We start from the raw sequence: 14,734 nt of genomic DNA, 5'->3' as shown, positions 1-14,734 counted from the left end.
GATGAGATTGATCCATATAATATTGTCAAGTGCCAAACTAGGATAAACAATGGCATAACAATCCTAGATTTTAATCCCACTTCAATTCCACAATCCTAGATCTTAGCTAAGATCGTGCTTTTTAAGGATTTGATAAAGTATGTACATCTAAAGAAAATAGTAAGTTCATCAAAAGTAAAGTCAAATCTAAGCAGAGTACAATATCTCCTTAAATGGCACGATTTTAGGATGCTTTCATGGCCTATGATATTTGATTTTCCTTTACACAATCTCATCATTCTGAACACAACAACTAAATCAATTTTATAAGAAACACATAACCATACCCAAATACAAAACATAGAGTAGAAGAAAATAATAATTTAAGAAAATGGCCAAAAAAAGTTCAAAATATAGGAGACAAAAATAATATATAAATCTATTCAACATGATAGAAACTAAAATACTTACCCCATGGCAAAATGAATAACTAAAAAAGACTATTTGCTTTGAAATCCCTCCCCATTGGCCGAAATCATCTTCATAATCCATCTGATATCCACAATCGGAAGGAAATAAACTTGCAAAAGAAATTATGTGCTCATCTGCCATAGAATTATATTTTTTTCTTAAAAAAAAGAATTATAGCATTTCATTTTATCCAATAAATAAATCTCAATGTGGTATCATTCCAAAATAGAAGACCCAATTTCACCATAATGGCCATTTTCCATTTGTTCATCACTCGTGGTAGGCACTACAGTGCTAGGCAAATACACAGACTACAAAATGACTGGTAAGTACTAATCCCAAAACAAAGCCATTGATGGTTAGCCCGCATTCATCTTGGTTTTGGTGTCGATACCTAAGAAGGGATGAATAACTCTATCAAGGCTATGTTTGAATGGAGGCAATTTCTGCAAAAGTTTGAAGAGGAAAATATTAGTAAAATTTGGTACGTTTTTTCATATAAAAAGACACAAATTCAAACAATCCTATTCATAAGGGACCTTCAATTTATAATACCATCACTTTAAGTTAATCCTCTAAATCATGGAAAGGAAAAGACTCATAAAAAATTCCATAAAAAATGTTGACCTTGCAATCCAAACAGGACCTTCAATTTATAATTACTTAAAGGACGACAAAACCCCAAAATCCATAAAAAGTTGGTGTTGGATTTTTTGCAGAAACTTAAATTAAAAAATAAAATTTCTCACAAAATTGGAAGTTGGGTTGTTCACTCCATCAAAGAAACTAACAAAGCTCAGCGATTAAAAAAAATAAAATGGAGGCAACTTTTTGGCTGAAAGTTTGAATAAATAATAAAAATCTTACCTTTTTCCTTTTATCTAACTCATGACGTGCAGCAACAAATCCTGCAAAAGAAACAAAGAAAGGGTATCTTTAAGAAAGAGATTTGGGGAATAAAACTATAGTGGTGTTTGGAAAGGGGGAAAATGAAACACTAAATAGTAAAGAAAAATCAAAACCCAAGAGGGTTACCAGAAGAAAAATCTAAAGAAAGATATTAAATCAAAGGCTGTGGATTTCAGAGATTGCATAGCATATATATCATGCTAGAATGTATGCACTCACCATCATCGTTGGTTTCCACTTTTGGAATTCCGACTTTTCAACATACCAAAGTGATTCTTGCAATTTCTATCATTTTTTAAAATATTATTTATAGCAAATTCACGTAGAGGAGGGATATTAGGATTTTTATTTGGATCCGAAACCTAATCGTTTAAGGAAGAGGTGAGAGAGAGATGAATGGGTTAGATAAAAAAAAAACGAATATAGAGGAGGGGTACTAGGCTTTTTTATAGGATGGGAAACCTAACCGTTTAGGAGTCTGTCGTTTTCAATGCGCATATATTTTAGCAATTAATCGGAATGTGGCAACGTGTAGATAACGGAAGGACTTGCAAATAACAGGAAAGAGTTTTATGCATATTGGAATTTGTTTGTTTTTAGAATATTTAATTCTCTATGACACGTAGGAAATAAATCTCCACGAAGGTGTGAGGGAGGAAGGGGAGGGCTGCCACCTCAGTGGTGAACAGTAAACCTCCCTTCCTCTTTATTATATACTAGTGGGACACCCTGTGCGATGCACAGAGCAACAAAGAAAATATGCTTTAAAATGTACCATCTTAACTCTAAAGAAGGTAATGTATCGGGCACCACCTTGAAATCCTATAAAGGTGGCATCCAACATAGGTACTGAACAATAACTATTGCACATTATCAGGTTGCATACAAAACACACGTACTAAAGTGGTTGCAAAAATGATGAACTATTCAAAAGATACATGAAGGAATTTAATGCAGTTGGGACAGAGAATGTGAATGGTCAGATTATACTCAACAACATGGGCCAGAAAACATTAGCATAGTCAGTTCCACCACATTAAAAAATTTATGGGCATCAACCTTCAGTGCCATCTTGATGTACTACTTCTAAGTATTAACAACATTCGGTGATGAAGACATCTAAGAGCAAATAAAAACTATATTTCTCTCAATAACATGGAAAGAGCCAAAGCTCAAATCCTCCTCCCTCAAAACTCATACCGACCACCAGCCACACAACATGAAGAAAGATCTCATGGCCAACAGGAAATATAGATAGCTGTGTTTACTTGCATGGATAAATGCCAAATTATGCACCCATATGCAACAGAAATCATGACATGATGATAGATTAAAATCAATGCAGAAAAACAAATAAAATAAAATAAAATAAAATAAGGGGCATGTAGTGCACCCAAACAAATGAGAGAAACTCAAACCTGTGATTTTCCTCCCACGAAGCAAAGTGGTACCCATAAAAATTAACCTTTCAAAGCATGGTATTCTTGTTGATTAGGATTAAAATATTCAATTAACCTTTCTAAGCAAGGTATTCTAATTCTAATTGATTATAATCGAAATCTTGTCCTGTAATTTGAAATTTTTTGTTTTGCAACTCTCTGCCTTTTGAGGGAGACTCCGTTTCTCTGCAACATGTTCAGAGTAATACATGTAACTCGGAACAGAAAATCACAAAAAACACAACTCGGAACATGTTAATAGTTACCCGCATAAATTCCATTGATTGTTCCTCATAAAAGAAAACGAGAACATGAAGGCTGTGTCTATCAATCCAAATTCCAAAATTTCAAAATAGAATTGACCAGTACCCAAATAAAAAAATAACCAGAAAAGGGATATCATGACCCTATCCGAGGCGTCAGAGATACAGAACCAACCCTTAGATACGCCCTCCATGAATAGAGCTGCCATACGTGAAACTACGCCAGGCACAGTATGGATGGGGCTACAGGAAAGATGCGTAATGGCTCATATATTCTCGTTCTCTTCTGCTCTGTTCAAAGAGAGAGAGAGAGAGAGAGAGAGAGAGAGAGAGCGGGGTTAAATGTTGATCTCCATGGCGGTTGAAGGGGTTTGGGTTTGAATATCAAGACAGTTAGGGGGTGAAAACGTCACAGGACGCGATGAGAAAAAAGGAAAATGACATTCTAGACTTAGCATTGTTGAAGATGTGATAAATGGAAAGGACAGAGGTGTTTCAGATTGAGTAATGACATGAGTAACGTTGCCTTTAATAAAAAAAATAATTGATAATGAATCGATTGGGAAATTGGGCTTCTTATGAATGGCAAATGGCCATTTTCCTGCGCGTGGGAAGAGACGCCTTGTTAGTGAGGGAAGCAAAGGGTTGCAACTGTTTGCAGAGTTTTCCGCGATGCCTTTCGTACACTAACTCTCCGTCCAACCTAGCACATCGAGAGATCTTTAGTATTAGGGTGACACGTAGGATTGGTTGCCACGTTGGCGGAAGGTGGGTCTGTCCACATCAGCAAAACGGTTAGAAGTTCATCATCTGAAGAGATTTAAGAAGAGATCGTAACCGTTCCCTTTTTCATATGGAGGAAAATCAGGTAGGATAGAATTAATCGCTTTCTTTTAAACGGATGGGATTGAATCAATATTGAAGAGATTTCAGAAGAGAGAGCGTTCCCTTTTTTAAGGATATGGACGAAAATCAGGTCGGATAGAAATAATCGCAAAAAATTCAGGGTCTGTGGAATGCTGAGGTGACTGCCAAGTCGGATTGTGGAGGACGGGGAGGGCTGCCACGTATGCAGTGAACAGTAAACCTCCCTTCCTCTTTATTGGTCTGTGGAATGCTGAAGTGGCTGCCAAGTCGGATTGTGGAGGACAGGGAGGGCTGCCACGTATGCAGTGAACAGTAAACCTCCCTTCCTCTTTATTGGTCTGTGGAATGCTGAGGTGGCTGCCAAGTCGGATTGTGGAGGAAGGGGAGGGCTGCCACGTATGCGGTGAACAATAAACCTCCCTTTCTCTTTATTCTATTAGATATAGATATATTACCTTTTGGGTTTTCGTTTTAAATGAGGAAATGATGCATGCTCCAAATAGCATTCTTCTTTAAATTTTTAACTTTTTTTAATAAGTAGCTAAATGCTCTCACAATGGTCAAAAAGCAAATAACACCCATTCAGAAAAGTAATTAAAAAAGTGAAAAATATTATCATAAAAAGGGTGCATATATCATTAACCTTAAATAATTATGAGGTATTTGCTAGGCAATTCTGCGGAAAAGCCATTTCGCGGCTGACTTTTGCATGAGAGAATAGCCACAGGGGCTCTCTTTTCAGGAGATTTTGTCTTATTCATTTAATTCAGCTGAGGTAGTTATTCTCTCATGCAAAAGTCAGTCATGAAATGGCCTAGCAAATCCCTAATTATGAATAAAAGGTTTAGTATTGATAAGAAATGATAAGATATATACCACTCTTGTGAGGATTCTCCAGATTCACCACTCCTGTGAGTAATTCCGTATACACATCACCCATCCTTAACGAACAATAGTTGGAAAGGATAAGTATGTTATATTTAATTATCTGTTGTAATTAATCTGTAAATTCCATTTGTACTCACCCTATTGGGTTTACTCTATTATTAAATACAAAACACCACTGCCCACGATGGGTAAGGTTTTTCCTCAATCTTCATTGTTAGGCCTAAAATCGGTAACAGATACGGCATTGACGTGAGAACTGGGTTTGAGGACCCGAGGAGCTGAAGTGAAGGAGCTGAGCCCTGCACAAGAACAAACGAGGTCAGAAGACCAACCCGGAGTTGTTACTCCGTACAGGCCCTTCGACACTCAAGTAAGTACGAGCAAGAGTGCAGAGCGAGTTTTTAAGAGGTAGTTTAGAAGTTATTACCCTTCGATCTGAGCCTTGAAAGGCCTTTTATAGAAGGGGACCTGGCGTGGTTGGATTACCTGCCCCAGGACAGGTGTCGGACCCTCTGTGGGTTTAGGTTCACCCACTATTTAGGCAATTACCAGATTACCCCTGCGCAGCAGTTGGGCTTGCTGTGGGCCCTTCCGGGGCCACGTGTCGACAGCTCATTAGTTGCTATTTTTGGTACCCCATCAGTTGCCCCCTAATTCTCCAAGTCATTGTAGTGATTTGGGGAAGTGTGAGGAGTTGTATTCTTAAATGGTAGAATGAGCCAGTGTTCGGGATGGCTTGATGGAAAGTCTGTCCAGAAAAGCCGTGTGTCCGGCCTGGGAAATCTGTCCGGCTAAGCCATTTGTCCGGCCTAGGAATCTGTCCGGAAAATCTGTCCGGCGAAGCCGTCTGTCCGGCCTAGAAAATCTGTCCGGCTAAGCCGTGTCCGGCCTGGGAAATATATCCGGCAAAATCTGTCCGGCTAAGCCGTCTGTCCGGCCTAGGAAATCTGTCCGAAAATTATGTCCGGCTAAGCCGTCTGTCCTGCTTGGGCCGGGCAGATTTTTGTCGTCTAGCGAAGGCGTCATATTCTGTCTGGTTTGGGCCGGGCAGATTTTCGTCGTTTAGCGAATGCGCCATATTCTGTCTGGCTTGGGCCGGGCAGATTTTTGTCGTTTAGTGAATGCGTCATATTCTGTCCGGCTTAGGACGGGCAGATTTTTGTCATTTAGCGAATGCGCAATATTCTGTCCGGCTTGGGCCGGGCAGATTTTTGTCGTGTAGCGAATGCGCCATATTCTGTCCGGCTTGGGACAGACAGATTTTTGTCGTGTAGCAAATGCGCCATATTCTATCCGGCTTTGCTCGGGCAGATTTTTGCCGTTTAGCGAATGCGCCATATTCTGTCCGGCTTGGGACGGGCAGATTTTTGTCGTGTAGCGAATGCGCCATATTCTGTCCGGCTTTGCCCAGGTAGATTTTTGTCGTTTAACGAATACGCCATATTCTGTCCGGCTTGGGACGGGCAGATTTTTGTCGTGTAGCGAATGCGCCATATTCTGTCCGGCTTTGCCCAGGTAGATTTTTGTCGTTTAACAAATGCGCCATATTCTGTCCGGCTTGGGCCGGGCAGATTTTTGTCGTTTAGCGAATGCGCCATATTCTGTCTGGCTTGGGACAGACAGGTTTTTGTCGTTTGGCGAATGCGCCATATTCTGTCTGGTTTGGGACGGGCAGATTTTTGTGTCCGATTTGGACCGGACACAATCACTCCGAAGGTACCCGCGCTGAAGCAGTTTTAATAACCTACCGTTTTCCACCTTTGTATTTCACGCACGTCCTCCGCCTTGGGACATGAGCCCTTCATCAATGAGGACCACGTGGCACCATGTAAGGTCCCTCGAAGTGCGTGCCTTCTATTAATGCGAACCGCCTCAAGCCAAGGTCTATAAAAGGAGGTTTTCACTTTTCACATTTCACTTTCTTACTTGCATCCTTCTTTTAGCGTATCTATTTGATTTCTTTCGTCGTTCTTTATGTCCGGTAGTGCCTCAAGTCCCGAGTCCGGTTCTAGGTCTGATTCGGGGGAGTCCGGGTCCTCTAGTAGTTCAGCATCTAGCTCGTCGGAGAGGACTCTAACTATTCCGACCAGGGTTCCCAGCCCTTATATGGCGAGTCCTGACGTTAGCGTAGAGGTCATAGATAGTGGGGACGGTGATTTTGGATCTGAATAATACTCCGCCCCCAACGGATAGTTACTTCCGAGTAGAGGCGAGCGTTGGTAGCGACGTCGCTGAGGTGTCCACAACATTCCTCCCAGGCCGAGCCGGGCCGGGCCGTTGAGGTCGTAGCTAGGGCCCGGATGGACGCCAATCCCCAGTACAACGTCCAGGCTCTTTACGAGGAGAATATCCTTGATGAGTCCAGGTTGGGGGCCATTAGGAATAGGTACTGTATTCCCCAAAGGTTTGGGCTGAGGGCCGCGATAGAGGGAGATAGGGCTTGCAACGTCAGCTCCGACGTCTGTATATACGACGAGTCGCTGAGGGCCGGGCTCAGGTTCCCTCTGCACCCATTCATTGTCGCGGTCCTTCAATATTACGGGCTGGCTCTGGCTCAAGTCGTGCCGAACTCATGGAGGACGCTGATCGGGTTTATATACCTTGTCCAGGGCCGGCTTCAAAAGAGTTTGTCTGTGCCGTTGTTCCGCATGTGCGCGCACCCGAAGAGGCACAAGGACGGGAGTTGGATTTACATTAGCCAGCGCCCTGAGGTGAAATTGATCACTGGTATTCCGTCCTCCATACATCTATGGAAGAACAGGTTCTTCTATGTCGAGGACAGGGAGCCCACCGAGCCCTGGCCAGTTCCTCTAAAATGGGACACCCCAGACACACTTGCGCTGAGCCGCAAGCCGCTCCTTAAGGGCGAGGATATGGGAACGTTCACCCTAGTCTGTGAGGAGCTGCACCGGGAGGGCCTCATTCATTGTGCGGAATTCTCTGGGGAAGAGGTACATGTCGGGCTTGGCATTAGTACTGCGACCCCGGCACGTATGTGGCTAGTCTTGCTTGTAAACTCTTTTTCCTCTTTTTTGCTCCTGACCGGTTTTGTTCGTCCATGTTGAATTTGAGAGATGCAGACACAGTCCAAGTTGGAGAAGGTGAGGCAAGGAGCCTTTGGAAGGGCCCAGCAGGGTCAGAAAAGGAAAGCCGCAGAGATCTAGAGTCCTGCTCCGACCCAGGACACGCCACCCCCCAACGGCAAGCCTTCAGTGAAGCTGGTCGGCGCTTAGGGCCGAGGAGCGGGGTCTTAAGTCAAGGGGAGCATCCACCGGAGTCCACCCCCCCCGGGGGAAGTCTGGGGATAATGTTTTTCGGCCCAACTGGGCCGTTCAGAAGAGCGACACCGGCCTGGGTGAGAACCGGGTAGCCGTGGAGATCGTCACCAAGGGTCTCCTGAATAGAGACAAGCTCTTTTTTTTTAACACTTGCCTGCAGATCGGACTATATTATAATGACTTTCGGGAGAAGAGCCGGAAGTTTTCTGAGGCAATCAGTAAGTCCGAGGAGGAGAGCGGCCAACTGATGTAGGAGGCAGCCGAGCTTCAAAGGTCCATCGGAGAGAGGGATGCGGAGGTACATCGGCTCAAAGATGATATGGCCGCCCAGAAATAGAAGGCCGCCGAAGCCCTTAATGCACAGAGGGAAAGAGCCCGGGAGAGGCAGACAGCGGCCGTCGAGGAGGCCGTGCGGAAGAAAGATGACGAACTTATTAGTTTGTCCAGTGAATCCTACAACTGGGATTTTTTTATTGTCTTGAGGATGTCAAGGAATCCAACCCAGCTGTGATCTTGACCGGCCTTGTCCTCCCCGATCCGCTGGTGGGTGGCGACGACGAGCAGGGTACTACCGCTGCCGCAGAGGTCCCGGGGACAGATCCATCACGGGGTGGCAGTCACGGGGTGTCTTGAGCTCCCTTTATTTCCCCTCTTGGGCACGGCTTCCTGACTCTTTTTGTAATGGCCCTTGGAGGCCTTACTTTTTGTAATGACCCTACTTTTTGTAATGGCCCTTCGAGGCCTTATTTTTTGTAATGGCCCTTCGAGGCCCTACTTTTTCATGAATAGAAATTACATTTCGGTGTCCACTGTCCACTTATGTCTGCCTCTGGCTAATACTGCTTGATTCTAATACTGTGGGCCAAAAATACTCCGGGCAGACATTCAAGCTTCAGTTGACCCGGGTTTTTGTAGAGGCGAACCGAGGTGAACTAACCAGCGAGTACCCAAGTTTTAGTGAACTGTGTTTCTAAGATGGTTTAGTTTTTCTGTCCGGGCCCGTTCTTGACTAGGAGTGTGCTCCCGGTCTTCATGGAGGCGGGCTGGGACGAACCAAGCAACGAGTACCCAAGTTTTAGTGAACTGGGTTTCCAAGATGGTTTGGTTTTTCTGTCTGGGCCCGTTCCTGACCAGGAGTACGCTCCCGGTCTTCGTGGAGGCAGGCTGGGACGAACCAAGAAGCGAGTACCCAAGTTTTAGTGAATTCGGTTTCCAAGATGGTTTAGTTTTTCTGTCCGGGCCCGTTCCTGACCTGGAGTGCGCTCCCGGTCTTCGTCGAGGCGGGCTGGGACGAACCAAGCAGCGAGTACCCAAGTTTTAGTGAACTGGGTTTCCAAGATGGTTTGGTTTTTCTGTCCGGGCCCGCTCCTGACCAGGAGTGCGCTCCTGATCTTCGTGGAGGTGGGCTGGGACGAACCAAGCAGTGAGTACCCAAGTTTTAGTGAACTGGGTTTCCAAGATGGTTTGGTTTTTCTGTCGGGCCCGCTCCTAACTAGGAGTGCGCTCCCGGTCTTCGTGGAGGCGGGCTGGGACGAACCAAGCAGCGAGTACCCAAGTTTTAGTGAATTGGGTTTCCAAGATGGTTTGCTCGGAGATTTACAAAGAAACAGTATCCTCTTTATCATTCATATTCGAGCGCTTACAACTGCATTCGCTTTTATGCCAAGTGGCCGTCTATTGATAGTATTTTCGGAGGTTCTTTGAATTCCAGGCATGGGGTAGCAGGTGATCCCCAAGAGTTTCCAGCTTATAACTTCCCGGGCGAATCACCTCTCTCACTCGGTACGGCCCCTCCCAGGTCGGGGAGAGTTTTTTGACCTTCTTCGGTTGGGAGATAGCAGCTTTCCTTAGGACTAGATCCCCTGCTCCGAATTCTCTAGGGCGTATCTTCAAATCATGATAGTTGGACACTTTCTGCTTGTAAGCGGCGACCCTGATTCGGGACTCTTCCCGGGCTTCTTCCAGTAAGTCGAGATTTGCGCGGAGCCCATCTCCATTGAACTGTTCATTGAAGTTGGTGACTCTGGGAGATGGGGAGCCCACATCGACGGGTATTACGGCCTCCGTCCCAAAGGACAAGTTAAATGGTGATTCCCCCGTTGATGTGCGAGGGGTGGTACGATACTCCCATAGGACATGATAAAGTTCGTCTGCCCATCAGCCAGCCTTTTCGTCCAGCCTCTTTTTGATTCCCTGAAGCAGAATTATGTTCGTCACTTCTGTCTGTCCATTCGTCTGAGGGTGCGCTACTGAAGTAAATCTCTGTTCGATCTTCAGGTCAGAGCAGAATTTTTGAAAGTTTCGGCAGTCGAATTGTCGGCCGTTGTCCGTTATCAAGACGCGGGGTATCTCGAATCTGCAAATGACCGACTTCCAGAAGAAGGTCTGTACGTTTTGCTCTGTGTCTGAGCCAGAGGTTCGGCCTCCACCCACTTGGTAAAATAGTCAATGGCCACCACGACGAACTCGCGTCTTCCGGAGGCTGGTGGAAAGGGGCCCAAGATGTCCATCCCCCATATTGCGAAAGGGAGTGGGCTGATGGTCGGGGCCATGGATACAGTAGGTTGGTGGATGGTGGGAGAGAACTTCTGGCATCTCTCGTACTTCTTGACCAGGTCCAGATCATCTTGCCTTAAGGTTGGCCAGTACAGGCCTCTCAGCAGCACTTTGATTGTCAGGGCCTTGCCCCCTAAGTGTTCCCCACAAATCCCTTTGTGCGTCTCTTGTAGGGCGTATGCGGTGTTGCTTGGCCGGAGGCACTTTAGGTATGGGAGTGTGTACGACCTATTGTACAGGCTCTAACCATCGAGGGAAAATCGGGCTGCTCTCTGTACTACTTTGTGGGCTTCCTTCTTCGCTTTGGGAAGCTTCCCGCTACGCAGGTACTCGATGATTTCGTCCATCCAGCACGGCTCGCGCTCGACCTGCATTACCTCGACGGCCTCATTCTCGATACTAGATTTTTGCAGAAACTCCATACATATACTTCCTAGAGTGGTGTAACCGGATGCTGCCAGCTTAGATAGCACATCCGCCTTTGCATTTTCCGTTCTAGGAATCCTGACGACCTCAAAGTCTTTGAACTTACTAGCCAACTGGAGGACCTTGGAGAGATATTTAATCATGTGCTCATCGCGGGCCTCATAGACTCCTTGGATCTGGTTTGCAACCAGCTGAGAGTCGCAGTACGCCTTCAGTCTTTGAGCGTTGGTCTGGACTGCTAGGTTCATTCCGGCGAGGAGGGCCTCATATTCTGCCTCATTGTTGGATGCACGGAATCCGAACCTCAAGGCGTAATCCAGAGCGAAGTTGTCAGGCCCGGTAAGAATCAAACCGGCTCCACAACCACCCTTGTTCGAAGATCCGTCCACGTACACTTCCCAGAGTGGTTCGATGGTCGATGGATCCTGCTCTGCCGGTACGGGGACAATTTCTGTTCTTACTTGTTCAGTCTCCGCTTCTGTTCGTTCCCCACTTGTGGTTACCTTCTCCGCAACCGGGGTTAGGACAGTGTCGGATTCGGTGCTCTACTGAGGGATGGTGCATTCAGCCACGAAGTCTGCCAGCACTTGAGCTTTTATGGCTGGCCTAGGTAGGTAGTGGATATCAAATTCGCTCAGCTCCACGGCCCATTTTACAATACGCCCCGAGGTGTCCGGTTTGTGGAGAACTTGCCTGAGCGGCTGATCGGTCAGGACCTTTATTGTGTGGGCTTGAAAATATGGCCTCAGTTTTCTGGCCGCCATGATCAGGGCGTATGCCAGTTTCTCAACCCACTGGTACCTGGTCTTAGCATCGTGCAGGACCTTGCTGACATAGTAGATCGGTTTCTGTTGGTTGTGCTCTTCTCGAACTAGCACGGCTGCCAATGACATGGGGCTTACGGACAGGTACAGGAGCAGCAGCTCCCCCGGCTCTGGCTTTGTCAACAGCGGTGGGGAGGACAAGTACTGCTTCAGTTCCTCGAACGCGATCTGGCACTCCTCTGTCCAAGGTGCTATCTTGATCCCTTTGACGGCGTTGAAGAAAGGCAGGCATCTCTCTGCGGACTTTGAGATGAAGCGCCCCAGCGCGGCCACCATCCCGGTTAGCCGTTGTACTTCTCTGATGGTTTTCGGTGAGTGAGCTCCACCACGGCCTTGATCTTCTCTGGATTGGCCTCTATCCCTCTTTGGCTTACCATAAACCCCAAGAACTTTCCCGACCTAACGCCGAAGGTGCACTTGCTGGGGTTGAGCTTCATGTTATGCTCTCTTAGGACTTGGAATGTTTCTCTCAGGTCGGAGACATGATCTTGCGCACTTCGGCTTTTGACAAGCATATCGTCCACATAGACTTCCATGTTACGGCTGATCTGTTTCTGGAAGAGCTTATTGACGAACCTTTGATAGGTGGCCCCGGCATTCTTTAAGCCGAAGGGCATGACGCGGTAACAGTATGGTCCCTGATCTATTATGAAGGAGGTCTTCGGTATATCCGATTCATACATTCTGATTTGATTGTATCCGGAGAAGGCGTCCATAAAGCTCAGCAGTTCGTGACTTGTGGTGGCATCTATCAACTGGTTGATTTTTGGGAGCAGGTAGCTGTCCTTGGGACAAGCTTTGCTCAAGTCGGTGAAATCAACGCAAGTCCTCCACCTCCCATTGGATTTCTTTACCAAGACCACGTTCGCCACCCAGTCCGGATATTGAATTTCCCGAATGAAGTCAGCTCTCAAGAGCTTCTCCACTTCTTCCTTTATCGCCTGCCGCCTTTCGAGGGCAAAATGTCTTCTTTTCTATTTCACCGGCCTGCAGGTCGGGTCAATACCAAGTCTGTGCGTGCTGACCTCTGGGTCTACGCCGGGCATGTCAGCAGGAGCCCATGCAAAGATGTCTACATTGTCTTGAAGAAACTGGGTGAGGCTATGCCGGGTACTGCTGCCTAGAGAGGAGCCGATCTGAACAACTTTCTCATTATCGCCTTTGCACAGAGAGACGGAGATGAGGTTTCGGCGGGCTGAGTCCCCTAGGCTTCGTCCCTCAGATCGAGTAGCTCAATCAGCAGCGATTCCACCGCATTTTTGCCCTTGAGTGCCATGGCATAGCACTCCCTGAACTGTGGTTGGTCTCCCCTGACTTCTCGCACGCCGTTTGGCGTTATGAACTTCATTTTCTGGTGATACGCTGAAGCGACGGTGCGGATTAAGTTCTGGCCCGGTCGTCCCAAGATAGCGTTATAGACCGAAGTGGCCCTCACTACCAGGAAGTTGACCATCGAGAAGGCTTGACAGGGTGGCTCTCCGACGAGGACTGGGAGTTCAATCTGTCCTTCCACTTTCACGACCTCCCCTGAGAAACATAATAGATTGGAGTTTGCCGGCCTCAAGCGGTCGTCATCTATCATCATTTTCTTGAAAGCATGATAGTACAGGATATCTGCCGAACTCCCGTTGTCGACAAGGATTTTCTTCAATGCCCAGTTCGCGACGAGCATTGTTAGGACCAGGGCGTCGTCGTGAGGCAGTATCAAGTTGTCGAGATCCGCATCTGAAAAGGAGATTTCATTCTCCGTCCTCATCTTTTTGCTGCATGTGTGCACTACGTTGACTCACGCGTGCGTATGCTTTTTGAGCAGCAGATGATGTGCCCCCAGCTGCTGGCCCGCCCATAATCGTGTTGATGACCCCCTTGGGCTGGGATCGGCGCGCCTCTGGCTGTGGACTGGATGGCGGAGGTGATTGATTCCGCGCATGGGGCGGCTGTGACCGTCGGGGGCTCTGGCCCTGGAGACTCTTCTCCCTACGCTCTCTTCTGTGGCCGTCATCTTTGACATACTTTTTCAAGTATCCGCGACCAATCACCCGCTCGATTTCTTCCTTGAGCTGCCAGCACTCGTCTGTGTCGTGCCCGTGGTCCCTGTCGAACCTACAATACTTCGACTTGTCTCTCTTATTCCCCTTGGAGATCATTCTGGTCGGCCACCTTACGAACTCTTCCCCTCTGATTGCGGCCAGTATGTGTGTCCGGAAGGTGTTGAGAGGGGTAAAGTTTTCTTCCCTCCTTTGGGAGGACCTCTCCCTTCTGGGGGCCTTATCATCCCTACGCTGCTTGGTAGGGTTCTTTTCTTCGGAGGTTCTCCTCCGGTTTGAGTCTAAGGCCGCTAAAGTCTCCTCCACGGCTATGTATTCCTCGGCCCCTGCCATCAGATCCGCCAGTGAGTGTGGGTTCTGGCGAGCAACTGATCGGCGAAAATCGTTGGATTTGGCGCTTGTGAGGAGTGCATACATGGCGGCTGATGGATCCAAGTTTGGCACTTGAAGAGCCTCTCTGTTGAAACGGCTGACGAATGTTTTCAGAGGTTCATTATCCTTCTGCAGCAAGGCCATCAAGGATGATGTTGTTTTCCTTGGCCTCCGGCTGCTCATAAAATGGCGAACTAGGTCGTCCCCAAAGTCCTCAAAGTTGCTAATGAAGTTCGGCTTAATCCTTGAGTACCAGTCCCGGGTTGTCCCGGTCAGCGTGGTCGGGAATGCTCTGCAGAGGAATCCGTCAGAGGCGTCGTGGAGGAGCATCATAGTTCTGAACGTTTCCAGGTGGTCCACAGGGTCGGTGGTTCCGTCGTATTGCGGAACCGTCGGCATTTTGAACCCTCTGGG

General features: G+C 47.0%; 1 protein-coding gene across 1 annotated transcript; it reads right to left on the bottom strand.

Annotated features, from left to right (window-relative positions):
• Positions 1–10,892: 10,892 nt before the first annotated feature.
• On the bottom strand, positions 10,893–11,324 carry LOC143850524 (uncharacterized). The gene has a single exon (XM_077359767.1). It carries the CDS (start codon positions 11,322–11,324, stop codon positions 10,893–10,895), a length of 432 nt encoding a protein of 143 aa, XP_077215882.1.
• Between the last annotated feature and the right edge of the window lie 3,410 nt (positions 11,325–14,734).

This window comes from Tasmannia lanceolata, unplaced genomic scaffold (genome assembly GCF_043159265.1).
Source record: "Tasmannia lanceolata isolate RefF3 unplaced genomic scaffold, GAP_Taslan_0.1 ptg000018l, whole genome shotgun sequence".
Taxonomy (NCBI): Eukaryota; Viridiplantae; Streptophyta; class Magnoliopsida; order Canellales; family Winteraceae; genus Tasmannia; species Tasmannia lanceolata.
This window is presented reverse-complemented; position numbering and strand designations above follow the sequence as displayed.

Excerpts from the sequence above, each read along its gene's own strand:
- LOC143850524 (XM_077359767.1), bottom strand. The coding sequence starts at position 11,324 with ATGAACCTAGCAGTCCAGACCAACGCTCAAAGACTGAAGGCGTACTGC.